A 26,114-nucleotide genomic window follows, 5' to 3' on the forward strand; every position below is an offset into this window, starting at 1 on the left:
GGTCATCATTATCCACAGTATCCGTAATCATATTAGGTTATTCTGTAAACCAAGATAACAGTGTCCTTTCTCTCATTTTGTATTTGTTTATGTATTTATTTTAGAATTGAAGTTTTATAAAAAACATAAAGGGACCTAGTGAGAAGATCGATCGATTGTATCACAACCAGTAAAAGTTTTACAATATGTTTTTTTGTATATCAAAATTTATCTTACGATTTATGTGATACGTTGACACTTTTTGCTTCGTCCGCTTTCATACATTCCTTGTACACACAACATTGTAAACTACATTGTTAAATGTAATTTTTTTGTAGAACCTAATAAAAATGCTAATTGACACGACCATCAGACAGACTGCTGATACTGTGATTAGTACAAATGTTGATTTTTATTTCGTGTTAGTAGGGGGGGAAGCCTGGAAAACTTCTTATTTTAAATACTTTAAATATTACACATATACATACACATATATACACACACATGTATATACATAGCATATATATATATATATATATATATATATATATATATACATACATACATGTATATACACACATGTATACACCCACACATGTATACACACGCACATGTATACACACATACATGCATATACAAATAATATGGTTCTCAATACATTTTCATCTCTTTTCACATTGCGGTGCTACAGCTACAACCATTTAAATCAGGACTGTGTATACCCACTATTTATTGTACCTATATTATACATTATTCTCAGTGCGTTGTAGTATAGTGTGCGTAATAGTTAATATTTTGGCAATTCTATTCTAAAATTACTGTAAATGGATTGGTATTTAATTTAAGAGGGTCATACTGAAACTTATTGAAGTTATGACAAAGTCGACGTTGTTATTTTTCAATTGATAAATTCTAAGTTATTCTGAACGAATTATAAAATGTGCTCTGATAGCGAAGCGTAGAATAAATTGCATATTATTGTACCACTAAAAAAATCCCATTTCATATTTTGATTTAAAAGTATTCAAATATTTTTTCACTATTAAAATTAAAATTTTCAGTGAAAGCTTTATAAAAATGTTGTCGTATAGTTAATATTTTAGTTCGCTAACAAAGCACTTTTTAAATATTTAAAATTATGAAATTATTTTCGAATACTGAAGATAATATCAACGTTGTGACACTTCGGTAAGATTAGGTATGGACGCTTTTAATATAACAATCTTATACTTTTTCACAATTATGTTTTGTTGAATCAGTTATTAATCCATAACACCTAGTGTAACGTTGTAATAGGTTTATATACTAACAGTTATTAATCCGCCTTTACATTTCTAAGTTTTACTCGCGTAATTAGCTTACAATAAATTTGTTAATGTAAAATACTCTAGCAATCTCAGTTGACTCATGATACATTATATCTTGATTTGTGTAAAACTTATATAAAGGCGGCTTTACACTATTAATAATAATAGTTCTAAAATTAAAATTTGTTGTTTATCGCGTAATGTAAAGTTTAAAAATGTGTCTGTACTAATCTTAGATAAATATAGATTAAATAAATATGAGGGGAATATATTAATGTCGAAATTTAAAAAGTTGTTTAAATGTTACTTGAATCGTTGAAAGAATTTTTTAATGAATGGTAATAAATTCCTGCGCTATCTGTAGGTATATGTCGGCAGGGTATCAATGAGTGACGATAGTTGAGGATAATAAAGTTAGGTCAGCTGGTCATCGTGACGAAATACCCCTGGAATTAATTATCATAGTTTCCAGGGAGATCGCAGGGAGGTTAAGCTGACAGGGTATTTTACTAGCAATCGGACTGTTATACTAACAATATTTTATTCTATTATGATTTACATTAACATATGGGGGTTTTTTGTCGTAATTCATAACAATTGTTATATATATATATAAATATATATATCAGGGTGTGTTAAGTGCCAATTTATTTGAAAGGGGCTGTAAGTTTATATTTATTTCTTTTATTTATATACTTGTACATCTCTAGGTTGATTCGCTATGGAGTCAGTCGAGCGCAGCGCCCGACATGCTGTGGATGCAACAGGCCATCAACGCTCGCAACGATAATCGAGTCAATAATCTTCCGATGTATTTCTGGGATCAACAGGTAGGAATCACTTGCTTTCCCTTCCATGCATCTAAAAAAAGGCCTGATTAAGTATTAATCAATAAAATAAAAATTAATTGCCGAATACAATTATAATTAATTTTTGTAATTAATTGCCTTATAGAACGGTTGCATCTACTGGACTTTAATTGTATAAAAGAAAATGTTTGAAATATTCTATGGAATAGTGAAACTATGTTCTTTATTAGTCGGGTGGCTATTACAAAATAATGGGGTTATACCTTCCCATGATTCCGGGTTTTATTCTCGCACAGTATTTACATTTGTATTCACGAGTATGACTGTTCGTATTGGTCTGGGTGTTTTATATGTAAAAAAATAATATTGAAATAGGGCTAAGCACTTAAAGCATGCAAGCAACTATGTAATAGGAAGGCCAAATGTAATGCAATTGTATGATGATGCATTTAAATTTTATCCACGTCCACTATATTGTCATGTCGTTATAGTCGACGGGAGTGCTTTAAAGACGGTATTTTATCAACGGAACTGAACATATTTTTCCAAAGAAACATGGGTTGACGCACGATAAAAATTTTACCTTCCATGCTTACATGGAGCGTTTAGCTGTCAAATTAGCATGGGAGATTTTCTCTTGTGGACTTACCACAATGTTATTGATAAATCGCTTCATTAAGATGTTGATTATGATTTCGATTATGTCCTGCATATAAAAGCATTGACACTTTTATATATTATTAAATATATACAAAATAATAATAAAATATAAGTAATATAATATTATTTCTTTTCAATATAAAAATAAATAAATAAAAAATAAATATATGTAAATTATAAATTGCTCTTTACGATAGAGCTACTAATTTATTTAAAAAATAATAATAATAATAAAATAAATATATACATAGGTAAATTATAAATTTGTCTTTATGGTAGAGTTACTAAATCAATATAAAATAAATAAATGAAAAATAAATATAACATAGATAAATTATAAATTTCTCTACGGTAGGCTACTAATTCAATATAAAAATAAATAAAAAAAAATATAATATAGGTAAATTATAAATTTCTCTTTTCTGTAGAACTGCTAAAAATTATCTTAACACATTTACATTCGGATATTTCCATTTATTGAAACTAAGCAGTTGTGCTTGTATGACTGTCTAAAACTGAAGAGTGTGTTGTGGCAGTGAAATTACGGGAATTTATCAGGTACTATGAGAGTCACAACGTCTATAACGACATGGTGGGATATAGGTACTATGATACATATCATCCATTTATAGTGCTCATCAGGTGTCCATGATGCTTATCATGTTCTAAAAAATGAACAATTCTGGCATAAACTATTAGAAATATTTATAAGACATCTATTGTTTGCTCTTAATTAAATATTTAATCAGACCTTTGATCTTCAATTTAGTATGATGTGATATAATGAGTATAATATATTAAAATAAAAAAGAAACACTATATGAATTAAGACCATTATAATAATTGTGATTAATAACATTAATAATCGCATCATGCTATTTGGTTGGCTTAACTTGCTATGCATGGTTCTAGAAATTTTTGGTCCTGATTTATTTATTATAATATTATATACTTTATAACATCTGTTAGTAAATAATATACTTGTACATGTGACGTTGAATATTTCCGGAACCATGTTTGAGATTTGATCTGTCACCTTTGTCATTAACATTGACATTTGTGAGAGAATCGAATTTCTTTTTACTGCTTTATAGTAAAGGAATCATGAACGACGTTATATTAGTTTGTATTCACATTATGCAACAAATAAATATTGTATTTATAAAGAACACACTTACTCGTGGAAATGGTTCATTTTTACATAAGTATTCTATATTTATATATTATTAAAATATATATTCTATATTAATATAAGCTGTTGACTAGAAAAATGAGATCTGAACTTTTGCAGCTGGATTTTTCAGTTCGGTTTTCTCTATACGTCACTGCTCAGCTAAATTATACGAGACTTATGTACACTACCTAAACAATTACTATTTGATCTAATAGAAATAAAGCGACTTTTGAAGTAAAGATAAAGGTAATACCAGACAATCACGCTGTTTTGTTGACTAGTTATATATGGTAACAAATAGCCAGGTGGGATAGTGTAAGTGTACCTATCTACTTTATTTTTGATACAAGCCGAGTGTGACACTTTTGCAGTTGTCCTTTGAATACCCTAAATACAATCATATTTGCATTTCCTATGACTACGTAGAATTCTACGAAAATCTGCTTCGTCAGATTTCAATTTATGTTTACTGCAGGACAGGCCTCGGCTTGAATCTGTTACACTGTTACTTAGATTTATGCTTCCCTCGTTGGTATCTACCAACTTTCTGCAACAAACTTACGGTTGTCACATCTAGTGTGGTCGTCCTATACTGCGTTAGTTTCATAAAAAAGTGTCTATTTAAAAATGCTTATAATTGACTACTGTTTACTAGAAAAAAAAAGGCTTGAAATGAGTATGCAAAGTTCTTCATTAAGTCCAGAGTTGTTCAGTAATTTAAAATATAAGAAAAGAAATAAATTTTAAGGTGACCGTTTTATTGCCAATAATAATTCAACATGCCCATTTTGCGGATTCTCCTTGATGCCTGTCAATTAGGTGATTTGCAAATATATTAAGTTGAAATTTTTATAATTGGGATACACTTAAATAGTATTTTTAATTAGTTGGGATCTCAGCAAGACGTAGTAACTATTTTAGATATTGAGGTAATTTTTTTCTACAATTTTATCTTTTCCATAGTCTTAATGTACCTTACCTTTTTCTATCGTCTTGTTTGTGTTTACACACAGCATGAGCAATACTTGACTTTTGATTCGTGTCGTGGGTTTTCCGTAAATAGTTTTTATTATATTTCATCCCCTTTATAGGTGCTTTCATACTGGATTTTACATGATAACATTTGCTCGAATTAGTCTTTTTAATGCTTATATTTAAAATATTATTTATTATTTAATATGGAAATATTTCCTAGTCTGATTATAAATGTTAAAAACGGTGGATTAAGCCAGTTCAATTATTTTATTTTATTACTTGAAATAGCAAACAAGTGAGGTCCCGCTTGATGCGAAGTGGGAAACAGTCGTTTAGAGGAAGACTTTGTACAAAAGTCGTCTGCATAGATATTTCTCTCCCACTCATGTTTATGCCGTAAAGTAGCTGTGCTTGCATGGCTCTTAGTTAATGGGGTGGGATCTTAGAATATATAAATAGAGCATGAAGCCTCAAAAACAGGTCAACTTTTTATCAGCTAAATGTCAAATTAGCTGATTCATTTTTTTATCAGTGTTCTATATACTTACAGGTTTCTTGACGTATTATTTATTAAATAAAATAAGTAATTACTTATTAAAAAGATGTAGAAATTATAAGAAATAAATAGAGAAGTTACAAAGGAGTAACTCATAACTATTTTTCCTAAATAAACATGGCTTGAAAAGTAGTAAAAAATGTAGAGATATTAACTTCGACTGTTGAACGCGTTGTCGTATTTTGGGTGGCTTAATTTTTATTCGTTTTTCGATTTTGTCTGTTTGGAAAAAATAAGAATGTCAACAATTTCGATTTTAACTTGAATAGTATATAAATAGCACTTTGGTACCGCTCATGCATTGTCGATGCTGAGCATCAAGATGTTAAGCATTTTGTATTAGATAGCTTACTCTTCAGACCAAAATACGTCATGGTACCTTATGCTGCTATACGCCAGAATACATAATCGCAATTCTATTTTTTATGTAAAGTTAATTTTAATTAATTTGCAATAATAGCGTTCTATAACAGTTCACTAATAATGCGATTATATGCTGATAATATGTTCTGCGGCTAATATAAATTATTGTTTTTTTTTTTAATGTAACTTGTAGTGATAAACATGTTTCCAATTACAACCTACCTTATGGAAAGAAATACATTAGCGTCGTCTGTAGACGTGAAAAGAAGTATAGACATACGGAATGTTCGATAATATCCATAGTACCCTTTATGCTTTGTCATCCTTGAGGACTATATATGGAGAATTTTATATCACTGTTATAAATTATAGGGTATAATTTCACTGTCTTATACCACTCTTTAAACAGAAGCATAGCTATGCAAGACATAGCTGTTTTACGGTATAAACAAGATTGCGGTTAGAGGTACCTATGCAGATAAGATTTATACAAAGTTTCTCTGTGGTTCCTGAATCTAACATGGCGGAAGTAGATTCCCTCGCAAAATTTTAGATTCAGCCAACTCACGTACCCAAGACCTATCATAGAGACGACAGCGTCTCTGTATATATCCCTTCAAATAACAAAATTATTTGATAAATAAATTATGTCTCTGTAATAGAGTTTAATATATTCTGTACAGTTGTAGAAAAAGTAAATTTTCAGATGTTTACTGAATGTCATCTATTCTATGGTAATACAAATCTATTGTAGATGCAACATTATGATACTCTAAATAAATTTCTCAGTTTTATTAGGTATCTATACAGAAAGTTTTCGGGATCCTGATAAAACTAAGGAATACTTTTTTTTATGGAGAATAAATGTCTTACGAAAAATAATAAAAATTATAATGTGGGTAAAAGTGGATTGACAGATTTTATTGCTAATTTTGTACAGGAAATATATTGTGAATCTTCTTTATCCCACAATTTATTTGCAAATAAATCTTTTATAAAAAAGGAAAGGGATATTGTTTCGTAGAAATGATCACATTCATGATTCCTTAAATGCTTCGAACCTACGTTAATAGATCATCTTAGATTAAATTCCATTATCAAACCGTTTGTGTTGCAGTGAATTTACGTGAAACATAGAAACAATTCTCACACTAGAGTTTTAATTTTGTTTTTTTTTTTTTTATTTTATTTTTGCTGAGCTGATGTACGAATATTCACTATATCAATAATTGATATTTAATTTCCAATGTAACTGAATTGTATTTCTATTTATTATATGTATATACATAATTTTTATTAATATTTGTACGTCGGTTCAGCATTTTAATTTTATGTTACATTACCTGAACTTAACAATTTTGTACTAATTATCACTATAGGGATTACATATTACTGTTTCCTGGCTCCAGAACTTCCATACAGAGTGTGCTATACAGTGCTAAAATATAATCTAAAATTATAGTAGTTTACAACTTATACATTTTTGAAAGAGGTCCAGCATAGGGTGTATTACTTAATGTTAATATAATAACTTTATACATATGTACATAACGCGACGATTTAGTTTATATAGTATCCTATTATAAGGATATCTCTTAATATTTGAAAAATATTTTGTACTCTAAATTACATTTTAATTGCAAACTAGCTTGTGCTCGTATATTTGTACGCGTCAAGTTTGAAAGCAGGTAGGTGACTATAGACTAGATAAAACATGTCAGATTTTAAGTTAGACCTTTAGAAATTCAGGTAGGAAAACCACATTAAGTTTGTGTGATGCCGAAACAAAAACGAAAAATTTTAAAAATATTGTTTTGGGTTCTATAGTTCTTGTTAAAACCCCTCGTATAAATTTTTCTTAAATATCTTCTATATACAGATATTGTCTTGTTACAATTTTATTATATTAGTAAGATTTAGGATTTCTTCAGCGATTTCATGAAGGAGGCGGTTCTCAAATATTTAGTAATCAAAAGGATTTATTCGGATGTTAGTTTCATCTCATACACTAATTTTTCATACAATAATTAATAGTTCACTTTTATTACATGTCTTTTTAAACATATTTTAGTTTTTTCTATACACTTATATATATTTGGTATAATATTACGCCCTGGTAGGTAAACTACTCAGGATCGTTTTTGCAACCAAATATTGGAAAAAGGTGTTATTATTACAAATAACGACGATTAGGTTGATCATTATTTTATCTGGTACTTCTACCAGGGTTCAAAATCTTGAGTCAACATCCAAAATGAATTTCTATAAAGTAGAAAATAATGACCTTGTTTTAAGAGACTATAATTTTCGCAATTAGTCTGTATTTATGTGAATATAACGTAATGATATCTTCGCCAATTTAAATTGATTTTTTTTTACAAAAAATGGCTTTTACTCTCGCGTTTTTTTTTTATACCGTGAAAGTATAAACAGCATTCAAGCATACAGCTTGTCTGATGATAAACGGACACTAGCTGGACTGGACACTATATGGACGTATCTGTATATGTGTGTATCTTGTTAGTTTCTTTTTTTTTTCAGAATGGAAATATTAGCTCTTTTATACAATATTTGTATGAAAAAGATTTAATATTGTATATCGATAAAAAACTTTTTAAATAAAATTACCTTTTTAATCAAATGATTTAATTGTTACACTTGCGTTCTTTTACAAACCACATAACAAATTTATGAAATTATAATTATTTATACATATGTACTTTGCGTATATTTATTGATATGTATTATATCATATCGTCTTTTCAATTTTCTGTATTGAACAACAATTATTTACTATTATTACATTCTATTATGTATTTAATGTTCACGCATTTGATAGGATAGTTGTCAAATTAAGAAATACATCACCGATAAGCTTGTTGCATGGTACAATAAAGAAACATTAGATTATATTAGGATAAGCTTGCAAAATAGAAACAGATTTAGGAGAAAATTGCAATATGGAGTCAGTGATTGGTTCTCTATTATTAATTAATATCATAAAGAGGGACTACTTGATTTTTTTTGTAAGGGAACAGATACTTAATCGATTTTAAACAGGTTTTTGTAATGACGTAGTGATGTCATCTATCTTTTAAACCTGTTACGATATTATCTTAGCATGTTAATACTTATGGGTAACTGATATTCTTATTTCATGGTTATGCTTATGTGGGTTGTGGTAATAAAATGTGTGTGAATGTGGACATTTGGGCATACATCTGCCACGAAATATATATAGATAAATTAGCTGAATCTGCAAACGTTGGATAATAGCTGTCCTATCTCTGAAGTTTCATTAAAATTGGTTTAGCGGTTTCAATGTTTATCGTGAAGAAACATCGTGACACGGAATTTTTATATATAACGAAGATGAGTCATTGCTCAAAGATATGATAGAACACTACAATATGGCCTTTATAGAACTGCGCAATATCTACGACAGCATACGTAGTTGCATCAATATCTAAAGACAAAATGGAGACAGTATCTTTCCACAATATTTGTATTTAATAAAGACTTTAAATAGATAAATTCATGAAAGAAAGGTCGAAATTTATCACCATTTATAAATATCCCCGATTGGTGGTTTTTGGATACAAACATTTGTTATTTCTCTTGTAAAAGTTTTATTTTTAGTGATTCAAAAGAATATAGAATTTTCGCCGAATCACACTCACTGTCATAGAGAGTAGATGGTCAATCTCTCTAGAATATTGGTTAATATAATATATTATATATAGTATGTATACAATTTCATACAAGTATGAAGAAAATTCAAAATCAAGATTTGTCATGCAATTGAGATAAATATGAAATCACATCGAATAAACGTTAAATATAAGCTAAGGTCCATTTATGTCTAATGATGCTGATTTGATATAATTCTAATTCGATTATTAAAATACTTATATCAATATCCAACTTTCTGACTCCGTTTTTCATTGTTACTACACAATAAACTATAGAAAACTTAACTACACTTTGGGTAGTATTCTCTTTCTAAAATACTAACAATAGTCTTTACCCGTGACTTTCTCGTGACTGCGATATGTTTATTAGCTGAGATAAATATAATAGTAGCGTATAGCCTTCTCCCTCTTATATAGTACGTGTATACTAAATTTCATAGTATTAAAGCCGTTAAGGTTAAACTTTCACATTTATAATATTAGTAAGGATTATAGCCAGTTATTGATTAATCATTAAATAAAAATTATAATAAATTATAATTAATTTTGAGTCATATTGTTAAGCTGACTGACATGTATTCTTGGCAGTGTTGTGTTTATAATTCATACTCGAAATCATAACGAATTATCAATTTCTCCCAGATCTATCCGCGAATTTGTACGCGTAATCGTGACGTGACACGTTTATTGAAAGGTATAAAATGTAGTCTATTCTCTATCCGTTATCGTACACATATATATTATTTTTTATAGGTATTGGTTAAGTCGTTGAGACCCTAAGATGTAACATACAAACCCATTTCTATATTTATATTATTAGTGAGGACAGCTATCTTTGTGATCCTAAGAACTTCGCACGAAAACATACATCAGGGGGTCTGCCATGAAACGAATTTACGAATTTTCGAGTTCAATTTCGTGTTTTTGTTCATACCGAAATTGTATAGTAAATAAAGCATAAATCCTATCATAAAAGTCTAAAGGAATGATATTATAACATTTTTAATATTTTTTAACGGAACGGTAATTTTAACATCAAATTTTAGTTTCGTTCGGCCCCGAAATTTCGGAAAACGTTTCATGTTAGGCTTTATGATTTTAAGTTAGACCGTTAAGGATACATCTGTATTCAATTATGTCAAATAGTTTTTGTGTGACTCCGCAACAAATATATAGATAGATAGACAAATAATTTTAAAAAAATATAGTTTTGTCTTCTATTGCCATTAAGATCCATTATATATATTTTTTTCTTTTTTTATCTTTTTTTTACAATTTAATTATCAGTAATATTATTTTATCAGTGTTTACAATGAAATATGCTACGTTGAAAAAAAAAATATCTCCAGACAGTATGATTTCACAGAACTTAAACTTGTTTAGCTAAGCTCTCTCGGCCAGTGCGTTCTCATTTACATTGCGGAAGCAATAATATTAGTTACTGAATTAAAAACGAGACATAAGTGGCATTTAACCGGATTAACAAAATATAGTTTGTGATATAGATCAATACAAATTTGCGTTGATGTTGAAATCTTCAATGGTGTCGTTGTGGTAAACTGGCTTGCGGCGATTGAACGACTCTTAAACATCTTACTTGTGTAACTATGCGGTGATCCTAGTGAAAAAATGTGAAAAATCTTAATATGAATTTTATTTAGACACAAGTTTAGTCACAAGTTCAGTCACTTTATTAAAAAGTTAAGTTGAATTTTGAGTGATCAGCAACGGCGTGTGCTATAAATATTAGTAATTTCTAATATTTGTATAGAAATGAGTAAATGTTTGTATGTCCAGTGTTTATTATAAATTTATAGAGATTATAATAAAGATTTATAGAAGATAATTTTTTGACAATTATCCTATCAAAATGCAGTGTTGAAATTACATAAAGTGTTGAATACATATCAGTGTCCTTTATTTGCGTAGAACATGGATAATATATAATATATATAGAAAAATAATAACGGAATATGTAGTATTAGATAAATTAATTATAGAGCGGCCCTGTATTATTGGAAATATTAAAAAAAAAAATCATACAGGAAATATTTGATAGAGATTCTCGCTATCGTTGCCACTTGTCGTATCCATCTATGTTTTTACCCGTGGAATAAAAAAAAAAATTGCTTCTATATGAAATGGTGCAGTATTTGACACATGTTCAACCCTCGTTGTATTTTGATCGTTGTTGTCGATTCATGATTCCTAAAATAATTTATGTCCGATTACTTATTATACAATTAGTTAATTGACGCGTGTGGTTTTCAGGCTAATATGTAGACTGAAAGACGGAACAGAGGATACAATGTTAGAAGAAGAACTTATTACAAGTTTAATATTGAACTTTCAAGTCCTTGTAAATTTTATATTTATTAGAAAAAAGAAATCAAGTTGATGTGTAGTCCTGTTAAGTTCAATAAACGTATATCTAATTAACATTAGCCAGGACTTAAGTGATTTTTTATTGGCTATTGTCGTCTTTGTCACTATAAGTTTTGAATGTGTTATTTTATAATATAAAGAGTTATTACAAAGTAGTTATACAGAGTTGAGTCTGAGTCTTTTTGTTACTGTAATTGTAGTTTAATGTCAGATGTGGTTTATTATACACTACATATTATAAGTATTTAAACTGATCTGACTAGGAATTATAATGTTTTTTCTTATTATTTGTTTTTTTATTTTCCTAATACAACAATTCTGTTGTAGGTAAGATTGATGTTTTCTTGTATTGGCGAAAAAAGGCGAGGTGTGAGTTAATTACGTTTTTCATTCGTTTCATATAGTTTCATTAATTGCCGTCAACAAAATTGTTGTCATATTGTGATGAGAACACTCGTGTTTATATCATGCTTATGTAAACGGACACGAATTTATTAGAATTAAGTTTATAAAAATATTAAAATTTTGGCTGTTATTGCTTTGAAAGACTGAAAAATTGATTTAAAGACTGCATAGCAAAGTAATAAAGATGTTATAAAATGTTAAAGTTGAATGTAGGTAGGTATGTGGTATCAATAAAGCGTACGGTTTAACATTTGTTGCTTATAATTTACTGTACTCTGTCTACTTAGTTACCAAAGTGTGAAGACAAATTGTTTGCCTAGGTTTAATTTAGTTTGTATTGAAAAGGTTCTTTGTGGTGAGGGTAATAAGAGGGAAGATATTGTTGTGATGGATGCCAGTGAATATGCTTTGAATGTGACGAAAGTTGAAGTAATTAAAAAAAGTAAAAAATTAAAAAAAAAGACATGTTCCAGTTCTTAATTAGTATTAAATAGATTAAAAAAAATTAACAATGTTAAGTTTATGTCTTCTTAAACTTTTTTCTCCAATAGATGTTAGGTCTTTTGCATAAAATAAATGTATTCGCGAAACTAAAGATCAATACGTTAAAATATAGAATTCATTATTAACAGAGTATTATATGAAAATGTGAATTTGTGTAGTTGGTATGAATAATTTAGTGATCGTGTCACAAGTTTTTATTATGACATATTTTAAATTATAGTCGAATTAAGGTTCTTCATTACATATACATGAAGTAGACGTTAAAAAGTATATGAGTTTTAAAGTATCAAGAATTTCTTTATAAGGTATCTAAGTGAATATTCGAATTACAATAGAAGTTGTATACCCTTTGATGTTTTAAAATTAGTAGTATAGTGCGTAGGTATAGGTGTCGCTGTATCACAAACAAAAAAAATTGTTAACAATAAGATTTTAATTAAAATTAAGGCATTTACAAATCTTAATGTGAATATATTTTCAATAATTGATTATTTAAAATTATATGTATATAAATTAATTCTTATTTACTGTTCACTATTTATAGCGGAGAAGCCAGGATAAGCAAGTAACGAAATATTAATTACTTATTTTATTTGAAATTTTGAGTAATTAAATTATTACGAAATATTAATTACTTATTTTATTTGAAATTTTGAATAATTAAATTATTACGAAATATTACTTATTATATTTGAAATTTTGAATAATTAAATTATTACCCATAATATTTGTTTTTTTTTCTTATCGTTATTCATATTTATGTTTGCTATTTTTTTCTGCATGTCTATATTATCCTTTTTTTATTCAGTGATTTACTTTTTAATTGATATAATGGTTTTCAAAATATAGGAATTTGTTTTAAAATAATAAAATATGATGATGAATGTATAAAATACTATTAATAAACTATGGTAAGTTGTAATAAATAATTATACAAGATGATTTATAATTTTTGTATTATTACTGATATTAGGTTATTTTAAAATTTTTAAATTTTATTTCTTATACATAACCATAAAATTATCTTTTGCCAGAAATTTAAATGTGCTGTCTTATGATTGATTGATATATTATTTTGTTTAATAAAGATATATTTACGTTAGTGTAATTAGTTTCTTTTTACCATTACATATAAATATTATTCGGCATGAGACGATAATAAAATTACTAGAATTATACCATCATATCATGACGCTAAAAGTCAGCTACAGAACTCTCTGATATCGTAAACCCATGACCTAAATTTTTAGTTAATATTAAACTAAATATAAAAATGTAATCTGAACTGAAAAAGTAGGTAGGCACACCAATAATATTATAAGAACACAACTACGTTATATTAATAACAAATTCAAGACAGTGGTGTTTAAGGTTTATTCAAATTTTTACACATTTTATTTCCTAATTTCATTTATTCTAATTCGGTATTTGCGCACAGGTAATAAAGCGCTAATAACAATCACCTTAATTGTACTCTAAAAATTTTTTTTACAAATAATAAGAGAATTTATATGAGGATTGTCACATGTTTTGCTTCAAAATTAGGTATAGTGGCATCCTACTAGGCCTAAAATATTTCACAAGTAGCATGTGATATTCAATATATCTGTTATTGGGTTAATATTTACAGATATTGTAACTAAAATATATAGATATTGCTATTTGTCTCACCTCTAGCATGTGCAATGGCATATGACACAAGATACTGCCGTTACGTCTCTTCATAAATGTGCCTATACAATAGCACTGATGAAATTACAGATAGGAGGCTTGGAGTATTTAACTTGTGGCATGTGAAATATCATATGATACGTTATATCATACATCACACCTGTTACACGGTTTAATAAAGACGCTATAAAATATCATTGAGTTAAGTCGCAAATAGTCATGTTCGGTTAGAAATAAAGTTCGCTCTTATCATTTAAATCATAATATTTATTTCACTTTCAATAGCAAATAACCGTAATGAATAGCTTAACCAGATAGTCGATAAGTTAGGATTTTATCGGTTACACTGTTTATTGTAAAATTAAATTGCAGTTAAACAGAGCGATCGAGTAGAAAATTTAGCACATTAGTTATAATAATCATAATTTATACTTCACTTTCAATAGTAAGTAGCGAGTGTAACAGTTTGTCATTACGAGTGAAAAATCACTACATCATTTGTCACAAGTAATATAACTGTGATATAAAAAAATAATTTAACTGAATGATATTGACTTACGAGTAGCAATAATTTCCATGCCTAAATATACATTATAGGGCAGGAACGATTTGTCGCAATTTGAATGTGGCGGTAAAATGGTCCATTATTGTTATACAATCTACTGCGAATGAGCTCTGCCTCAAATATATATAATTAGCAAAAATTACGTTTCTTCTAATTCGTATCAGTGTTTCCTTTGTCTCACGCAAAATAGTAATACAATTTTAAGGCTACTTTGGCCACTTATATCTCCATATAAACGCAGGTGTACATTGGTGTGGAAATATGTTTTTTTTTTCGTTGGTAATCTTTATTAACTAAAACAAACAAAAGCTTTTCGTTAAATTGCGGGATATTATTATCGTTGTTAAGAAGTGACTATAAAGTTTGTTAAGGGAAATTTCACTGATATTGTGGTAAGTCATATAATTATTTTTTTTATTTAGTATCGAATGCGTATCGGAACTGATCACTTGAATAGTGTTATTTCACCACCTCTGTTTAAAAATTAATATTTTGTTTGTAAATTAAACAAAATATTTATTTTTGAAACCTGTACTATATTATAATTTTGAGAACCTCCTCTTATTGAAAATCGCTTATAAAGTTGGTATTTTGATAACGAATGCCTGTTCAACGACGTAGTTCGTAGACGACGTGTTAACGAAAATCTTACACTGTAATAACTCTCCACAATTTCTTAATATTTATTATGGTATAATACCGTACCAGAGATAAAAATAATGCAAGCATAAAATGTGATTAAGTACTGTAATACCATACATATTAATATAGAGCTGATACTCTTTTGGGTTTCAGTTGTAGTTATCAGAGTAGTTTGTAGAGATAAAGAGAACTATCATATACAACATAGTAACAAAAGGAACCAGCTGTGAGCTGTAAATAATAGTTCCAAATCCCTCCTGAATAGTGTATGATATGAATTTAGCAGTTGTTAATGGAGTGAAGTACGCCGAGTTGAGATATTTAATATCTCTACTATTTATTGCATAATTAAAGGTTTTATAATGATATTTAACATTGCATTAATATATATCATATCATTGTTTTTCTTTTGAAAAGCTCACTATTAAAAGGCAGCAGTTTTGCTTTCTTTGTTTACTTCCTTTAAAATTTATTTACCAGTTACCGTAGCGCCATCTTAATTTAACGTTTTTTAACGGACATTTCAGAGAAGGTTCTCCTTACTCTACTACCCTCTATATCAATAATTATGTCTGTAGGATAACGACTCACATACAATTTGAGTTCTATTAAGGACGTTCATATTTTAGTTTACTGAAGTCACAGTTATCTTTCAATTGGCAAAAACATAGGAACAATGTTTAGTTTTTTTATTGATTATTTTAAAAGTGCTCTGATAGTGAATTGAAACGTTATTATTGGTGTAATGCGTTTCATATAAGTGTACTTCGTATTTTTCTTTGACATTTTAATAATACTTTTGTTATTTTTATGTAGACGTAGTTTGACGAGAAAAAGGATCGATTTTGGTAAGAACGTTACACTCTATATAGTCTATTTATTATTATAAATACGTTTTCTATATCGTACTCATTACATTTCGGTCGAAGCTTTAGTATTACGGTTTTGTGGTAGACAATCAGGGGATTTTACAACCGTTACTTATGTTTGTTGTTCGTCTATTTACTGTCATGTCCATGATATTGCTTATATCTTTAGACTTGCTATCAATCTCTAGTAGTATATAATAAATATAATATAAATATTTAATTGATATCATGCCCCTGAGATTAATTATTAGTTAATTTGTGAAATTTTAAGTGGCTTCGGATCTGTATTGGAGTTCTAGCCATTGGATTCTTCTCATTGTTACCTGATGTTTCCATTGCTACACTATGTGTGATTGTCTGGCTTTCTTATTATCTTTTATATTATTTTGTTATTTAATATAAAACACACACATACACACATCATCTTCAAAATATACAAGCTAAGAGAGATCATTACATTTTAATGACATTTTAATATTATTTATTAATATTATTATTATTTATTTAGCAGAGAAAGTTTGGTAATTTGGGCCAATTTGTTTTAAGTTAAAATATTAATTTTATTGATATTTATAAATGTTTAGTGTGTGATATCAATAAACGTATTAGGCTTTGTATTTATTAAATATTAATCATTAAATATTTCTCAATAATCAACATAATCTGAGATCGGAGCTTTGTTTCAATTTAGCGGACTAGTTATGTTATTCGAACCACGAGGTTGCTAAATTGAACTTCGATAGGCTCCAAGGTAAAATATAAAGAAAAACTAATTAAGTAAAATATAATGAACATAGAAGTCTAGATAAGAAACCTACTAAAAACTTGAAACTTCACACAGTACCATCATCCTAAATGTTAGGATTTTGGGTACAAGTTTCGTAATTCCAATTATGGCAATCACACACTGTAGCCGATTACCTATGGCGCTTTCCTCAATTTAAGTATCTTATATATTTTTTTATATTTTTGATATGAATATCCATTCTAAATAATTTTGTGTTGCAAATTTAACTATTATTTCAATTCTAATATCCTGTTATTTCAACTAGTTGACCATTGTGTATTAAAAATAGAAAAATCCACTATCAGATTCATCACTTATCGCAGCGACTTTTCTCTTTTTTTTCATTTTACGTTTTTTCCTAGCAGATTTTTAGTATATTTTTGTAATACTTACTATTTACAATATTTTTTATCAGTTATTTAGAGAGAAAAAAATGAATACGGTAAATTGAACTAGTCCTTTTTATCTAACAGTGATCTTGTGGTCCGTTTTAATTAACAGAGTGGATATGTTTTAAAACAAATCTAATTAAATGTGACCTATAAATGCTGGCAATCGTTTTGCGTATGTTCATTGTAGATAAAATGGCGCTTGTAAACTGTAAATTACACAAACTTTATACTTACCTCTAACTCAACTACACCCTCAACACGATATAGACACGGCAGCGTCTCCAGCTAAGTTCAAAGAAAAAGGAACATGTCGACACAGCGGCGAGCGTAATATTACACGAATCATTTCAAGCTACTTTTGATGCCCTACCACTCAAAACCTATTTAACCTACATACATGAAATTTGATAGAGTTATTAAAGGCTTAGCTTGTTTAGAATCCATAATATCATAAACTTGATATTTGGCATGAAGGTAGACTATTAGGCTTATATGCTATAGGCAAAAATGTGAAAACTGAAAATTACTGATAATAAGTATCAAAAACGAAATAACAAGGTTAAGTATGAAAGTAGGTAAATATATTTTTGTATAGGAGGATGGATTAAAAGTTCGCGGCCTCAGCAAGAAAACAATATAAAATATAAACAAAAGTAATTTTATTTTTCTAAGTAATTTCCACTTAACTCAATGCACTTCTTCCATCTGGTTTCCAACGCCTGTATACAAGTCATAAAAAAAGTTTTAAGTCCTTCAAAAAAGCCACCCACCGTAGCTTCGACCTCCTCATTTGATGAAAATTTTTGACCTTCAAAGTGTTTTTTTTAGGTTTATATTAGAAATAAAGTCTGAAGGTGCCAAATCAGAGGAATAGGCGGGATGGGGCAGTAATTCAAAACCACAATCACGAATTTGAGCCATAGATTCAACAGACGTGTGAACGCGTGCATTATCCTGATGGAATAACACTTTCTTGCTGAGTAATCCTGACCTAATCTCTTTGACTGTTTCACGCAAACGACGTAAAAGGGTGCAGTAATAAGCCGAGATTATAGTTTCACCTTTTGCAAGGTAGTCCACCATGATGACTCCCTTAGCATCCCAAAAAACTGACGTTATCACCTTGCCAGCTGACAAAATTGCTTTGGCTTTTTTTGGAGTCGGTTTTTCAGGTTTTTTCTACTGCTTCGATTGCTGTTTTGACTCTAGGGCGTAGTGGTGTACCCAGGTTTTATCCATTGTCACAAATCTGGTCAAAAAATCTTGTGGATCAGCCTCAAACATTTTCAAACAGTCGCGAGCAATCGTGAACCGTATTCGTTTTTGTTTAACTGAAAGCAATCTGGGTACCCACCGCGCAGAAACCTTAGAATCCTGTTTATACGAGATGCAAATAGTATCTGCAATCTCCCTGATAGTCAATTTCCGATCTGCCAATATCAGATCACAAGATTTTCCTAAAGTTTTCTTCAGTCGTAGACGTCATATAGGCCGGCCGGAGCGAGGGTCATCTTCAATACCTTCTCGTCCGCGTTTAAATTCTGCAACCCACTTTTTCACAGTCGTATAAGACGGAATAGATTCCCCCAATGTTGTTGACATATCATCGTAAATCTCTTTTGGGGTTAGTTTTTTTTAAACAGGTATTTGATGACTGCACGTTGCTCAATTTTCTCCATTCTTTAAAAACGCTGCATTTAGGCTAACAAAATTCAGTTTAATTTAAAAACAGATAATGCTATTGCGATAGAATTTTACAATGTGACAACCAGAGTTATTCTCTGGTCTCTGGCAAATCGAATGAGGTCAGTTACATTAAAATAGTTCAAGTATTTATGTGTTAGGTCGCGAATATTTCGATCTACCCTCGTATAGTATATACAGGGTGTAAGGGACAGGTTGTCAAAAACTGAAACTGATTTCGGATCATTATTCTGGACTGAAAACCAGTGAAAATTCTTTCCGGAAACATTCAAGCATTTTTCCTATTGTTTTTTTTTTATTATATATAAACATGATCTTAGATTATATAGATAGAACGTCTCCATACAAATGCTTCGAAAAAAGCACGTCAACTTTTTCATACATTTGTGTACGTGACGGAGTTACCAATTTAGAAATTATTTTAAAGTAAATTGGTGAAAGTCGTAACTTAAAATATTATTAGGATTAAATAATCCTTTATAATATTTACCTTTATTTATATATTTAATAATTTATTTATATATTATTTACTTATTAAATATAATGCGTAGATAAATAATAAAAATGCGGAAATAGAACGTCACAATTCTTTCATATTGCTTTAAAAGCTAGTAAAATTTTGAAGTAAAGGTTGTAAATCGCTTTTATGTGGTCCTTTGTATATTTTAAATATGAACAAATAATGTTACTGAAAGTAACGGCCATTTTGAATTTATTTTTACTTAACTGATTTCTTTGAGTATCTCAGAATATCTCAGTATCTTTGTAAATTGAAAACATGTATCGGTTTTACAATTAATTAAGGTGGTAACTTGCAATGAAGTTGACTAAATGTAAAAAAATATTAAATTGTGTTTTATCTTATAATTAATTATTCATTAAAATTTATTATTAAGTTTAAATTCTTAATGCCATTTTGTTAATCCTTATTCAAATAAATACTTTTATCACTTTAAACAAATCTAGTGCCTACTTACTTGATTAATTCTGACACCTGATATAGATCGTATTTGAAGTGTATGTAGATTCTCAGATACCGATTTTGAAAGCAATTGGTCAAATAATAAATAAAATAAAAAAAAAGTGATCGGTCTTATTAATTGTGACAGCGGACTCATATTTGAAATATATACAGATCTTCAGATATCGATTTTGAAAGCATACTCAATAATATCTCTGTTTACTTACCTATGTAAATATTATATTAAATATAATATATGTAAATTAAAAATAGCATAAATTACAAATTTTAATTAAAAAAAATAAATTCTTATTGAAAAATTTCACCTTATTTGGGGAATTTTAATTCAATTGGGGGGAATTTTTTCGAATACTTGTTACATTAAAAAGTGCGCGAATTTATTATAAAAGTAATGTGAATATTTTTAATTGTATTTATGCCTAAAATTGAAGATATTTATCGGTTGGAAGTGATTCCTTTATTAGTTCTATTTTTTGTCTTATGTTTACTCTTTTTTAGTGCGCAAAATCTTATTTTATTTATTAAATAATTAAATATAGTACGTTGTGTTACCGTGTGGTCCCGGCATATAATAATTCACCCTCAAGTAAGGTGAGTGTCGTAAGAGGCGACTAAGGGAGGGCGAGGGATGGGCAGCAGCGTCCCTCTTAAAACATTTGTAAAGCTTAACTGCGGTTGCCAATTCGCCCGCCAAGCGTGGCAATCACTGGCAACACCCTCCCCCCCCCTAAGGAGGAGGCTTATGTTCAGCAGTGGACAGTTAAAAGTTGATATGATGATGATGAATACGTTGTGTGCGTAATTATATAGAACACTTTTAAAAAAAGAGTCAACTAATTTGACAATTAGCTGACAAAAAGTTGAGACCGTTTTTGAGGCTCGAGATTCTTATCTATATAATCTAAGTCTATAATGTATTATAATTTATTATAATATAAAGAAATAATAATATTTTATAGTAAAATACTATAAAATATATAAAAAAAACAGCAGTGTAATACACGTATCAAAATCCTACCGCGACGCGCGGAATCAGCTGTGTAAGCTCAACACCCCAAGCGTACGAAAACTACCTACGATGAAAGGTGCCATTGAGTGTGCGTTGGTATCGCGCGTCGTGTGTATTGTAATATTTGAAGTCAAAACTAAGAATCGTTAATTATATGGCTGTGGTGCATTTCCGATGGGAAAACAATTTGCCATTTGATTCAGATCATTTATTTGGATTAGCTGTTTTGTTTTGACCAACCTGTCTCTTCCACCGTTATTCCATATACGGGGTGTTCCAGAAAGAATAACAGTCTGCAGATACTTCATAGTAGGGCTATTGGGGACTCAAAATATGAAATAAAAAAATCTTAGGTTATTGTACTTGACTCTCATTTCATATTTATGTTATGGATGAGATAGAATTTACATTAAAAATATAAACAGATTTTTTAAACGTGTCTTGTCACGATGAAAACAATATGGCCAATGTACAGTGAAGTTAGAAGCATATCGCTTGGCATTGGCAATATTAAAATTGATGAACTACTTTTTAAGATATAAATGTGGTCTAGTTTAGTTGCCGGCCCAATATTCTTTATTTTCGCCTTGTCATTTATATATCTATGACATTAATAAATATATAAAACATCATATAATAATATTATACAGTAAATAGAAGCTTAGAACTTTTTATTCTGGCAATTTTTTTATTTTATTGAGTAATATTTAGAATTTTAACAATGGACCGTTTTGCTTGGCCTATTTTGTTTATAAAAATATTTTCTCTAAATATGCTGATTTTATTTTGTATACAGACTTACTTAGTGCACTGTTATTACAATGTTATGTAATGCCAATTATTAAACATGTTATTTGTACTATGTTTTTTCTACACTTGTCACTATTAGTATGTAAACTATCTTGGCGTGTATTTTTATCAAAATAACAACTAAATCAGTTAAAAAGGTTTTTAAATTATTTTATTTGTTTATTATTAATACTACCTTTTGTTTCTTCTATTTTAAAGTGATTGAATTCGATAAAAATACATGCTGTTTTTTGTATACTAACAATACATTTCTACTAATTATCCTAGTTTATGCCATAATTTATTTTACTAATTACTAACGGTGTGGTGTTATTATGTTTATTTTTTATATCACTGTAATTTTCAGCCTAATGCCATTGCATCAAGCCCATTACTGCCCGAAGAAATAGCCAAGGAAATTAAGACTGAAGACCAAATCCTAGCGCAAATACGGGGAACGCAGAACATCAGTTCACAGCCAAATATTCCCTTTATCAATGATCAGCCAGTAGCAACATTGTCATCTACGAAGCCCTTCTCGACTTCGGAAAATATAACACCAAACTTGGAAGTACTGCAGAAGCTTATGTACGAAAAAGACATCATAAAACCCGCTGCCACTGATAAAAGTACACCCAAAGAATCTTCGGTAAATTTTATTAATATACTTTTTACAGCATTCAGCATACATAGTTTTCTTGCTTAAATACTTCTCTATTAGTATACATTGAACTTTTAAATAGAATTGTATATAGGCCTCCCCCTAAGGAAGGATTTGCCAGTATCTGCTACGTTTGATAGGCGGGCTGGCAATCGTAGTTAGGCTTTGGTGATTTTTCAAGTGGGACGCTGCCGCCCATTCTTCGACCATTAAATTTTCTTAGTCGCTACTTCCTATGCCCACAAGAATATAATGGCCCATTCTATGCCGTGACTACATGGCTAATTCGTTCCTATACTATACTGTACTCTAAATATACGCCTTTAGATGTTCTGTCACTTTTACATTTTACCTTTACTACTTTCTGTCACTATTAAAACTGAGTCGATTTTTTTTTATGAAAGAAACAATAAAATCTCCGTGTAAATTCTTCATTAACATTTTCGTTTTTAATATAGCGGTTGAAATATCAACGATGAATCAATATAATATGCAATAAATATATAATTGTCAGTATTTGTGGCGTTAATTAATTATAATATGGTATACTAGGTCCAATCAAAGCCTGAAAGGCATGCAAATCCACCGCCTGCAGAAACAATCGGCAAACCTCAAATAAATCAAATTAAATCAACCGTTGAATCCAAACAATCGAAACAATCCAAGAACGAGTCCGAAAAGGCTAAGAATAAAGATAATAGTACTAAGAGCAAAACGAAGAAGAGTAAAGAAGAGAAGAAAGATGACAATGAAGTGAAAAAAGAAGAAGATACAGTCAAAAGTGAGGTCAGTAATAAATAAGATGTATAATTCATCTTATGCTAGCCCATATTTATTACAGTCTTTTACAGACCGTAACTAAGAAATATTGTACTGTGATGGTACAATAATATGTTAATATTATTGTTATATGTTAATCGCCTTTTGGTATTGACCAAAAGGCGAATAACATATTCATATTTTCAAAGTGTCGTATGCAAATCAATACAATGTATGTGTGTTGCTAAATTATTTGTATATATAATATTTCGACATTTTATCTTTTATATCGAAAATTTGTATATTTCGATATTCTATAAAAAACTTGGACTTGCAATATATAAAACGTATACGTAATCTATGAAATATAGTTTATTTAATTTTTTTGTTCCTAGGCTATTTTATACTATACCGATTACACAGTCGGTTATGTGATTGAAAGATGAGAGCAGGGAAGAGATAGAATTGATTATATTTATTTACAATAAACGGCACGAACAACTGTTAAAAAAAAACAAAAACAGCAGAAAGAAAGTAATCGCCGAATTACTGGTTACTGAAGCATTCATCATCATATCAGCTTTCAACTGTCCACTGTTGAACATAAGCCTCCCCCTTGGGTGGTTTTGTCAGTAGTTGCCATGCTTTGCACTCTTACGACACCCACGGCAAAGTACTGAATACTATAATTCTGATTTTACTATGATTTCTATAATATACTCTTTTTTAGTTAAAGACTGGTTATAAATAATTTGAAATTTCCTGTGAATACTTTAAATGATCCAAGAATAAATAAATATTTCAATGGAGGTATTCACAGTATATGATCTATACAATTCCTGAATATTGTATACATTGCCTAGTTATTGTATTGAACACCTGAATTATTCAGATTGTTGTTAACATTTATAGTGTATATATATTACACACCATAAATATTGACTGTAATCTGAATAATTAATTATAGGGTATTAAAATCTAGATGTATTCTTCGAATTTAGTGCCAACTATCATCATTAATATCATATCAGCCGTTAATTGTCCACTTCTGAACATAGGCCTCCCTCATACTTGCCAGTAGTTACCACGTTAGGCAGACGGATTGGCAACCACAGTTAGACCTTGGTGTTCTTTTAAAAGGGACCCCAACCCTGGACGATTAAGTTTCCTTAGTCATCTCTTACAACACCTACGGGAAAGGGATTTAAACATTTGGCATTGCCAAAAATGTTACATAAAAGTATCCTTTGTATTAATTTATATATATATAAAGGATATCTTTTGTGTTTTCGAGAGTCCTGACTAATCGTCTTACGCGCAAACTCGACGACTTCTAGCCACCCGAACAAGTTGGCTACCGAAATGGCTTTAGCACCATAGACCACATACATACGCTACGACAGATTATACAGAAGATCAAAGAATATAATCTGTCACTATGTTTTTCGTTTGTGGACTATGAGAAATCCTTTGATTCGGTTCAGTCATGGGTGGTACTACAGTCCTTCTAGTGGTGCCAGATTGACTATAGGTATATCGAAATGTTGAAATGTATGTACAGTAAGGCTATGATGTCTATCCAAGTACAGATCTAGAAACGAAACCCATCCAAGTGCAGAAAGGTATAAGATAGGGTGACGTCTTATACCCGAAACTCTTTATACCTGCATTGGAAGATGTTTTCAAACTTTTGGACCGGAAAAGATATGGTATAAACATCAATGGTGATTACATCACTGACCTTTGATTTGCCGATGACGTAGTTATCATGGTGGAATCCCTGGAGGATCTGAATACTATGATTAATGTTCTCAGTGGTGTTTCTCAACAGGTAGGTCTTACCTAACAGGTAAGAGCTACTGTTTTAATATGAACATGGACAAGACTAAAATCATGTCTAACGTCTATGTCACACCTATACCGGTTACGTTGAGAACACTACGCTCGAAGTTGTCGACGAGTATGTATACCCGTGACAAGTTGTTTAAATGGGTAAGTCCAACTTCAACCGAGAAGTCAACCGACGAATCCAACTCAGTTGGGCAGCGTTCGGAAAACTACGCCACATCTTTTCAACCAAAATATCTCAAAATTTGAAGACGAAGGTTTTTAACCAATGCGTGTTGCTAGTGATGACTTATGGAACCGAAATATAGTCCTATAAGATTGCCCGTATGCAAAAGTTTCAAATTACTCAGCGGGCTATGGAGAGGGCTATACTCGGTGATTCTTTGCGTGATAGAATCCGAAACGAGGATATCCGCAAAAGAACCTAAGTAACATAAAAGTAACAGCCCGAAGAATAAGCAAGCTGTATTGACAATGGGCTGGTCACATAGCACGAAGAACCGACAACTGATGGGAAAGAAAGGTTCTTGAGTATCAACCCAGTATGGGCAAACGCTGTGTAGGACGATCTACTAGATGGAGTGACGACTTGAAATGCATTGCAGGGAGTCAGTGGATGTAGGTGGC

The 26,114-nt window shown here is 29.8% G+C and overlaps 1 protein-coding gene across 5 annotated transcripts in view; it reads left to right on the forward strand.

The window, feature by feature from the left end:
- The window catches only part of LOC113518464 (GRB10-interacting GYF protein 2), a 74,276-nt gene that overhangs the window by 31,320 nt on the left and 16,842 nt on the right, over positions 1-26,114 (forward strand). For all 5 annotated transcript variants that reach the window (XM_052896719.1, XM_052896720.1, XM_052896721.1 and 2 more), the window contains 3 exons: positions 1,997-2,116; positions 22,587-22,868; positions 23,433-23,666. In XM_052896719.1, coding sequence (XP_052752679.1) covers positions 1,997-2,116; positions 22,587-22,868; positions 23,433-23,666 — 636 coding nt within the window. The remainder of the gene's footprint in view (positions 1-1,996; positions 2,117-22,586; positions 22,869-23,432; positions 23,667-26,114) is intronic.

This window comes from Galleria mellonella, unplaced genomic scaffold (assembly GCF_026898425.1).
Source record: "Galleria mellonella isolate WM207_F2 unplaced genomic scaffold, CSIRO_AGI_GalMel_v1 utg33, whole genome shotgun sequence".
Taxonomy (NCBI): Eukaryota; Metazoa; Arthropoda; class Insecta; order Lepidoptera; family Pyralidae; genus Galleria; species Galleria mellonella.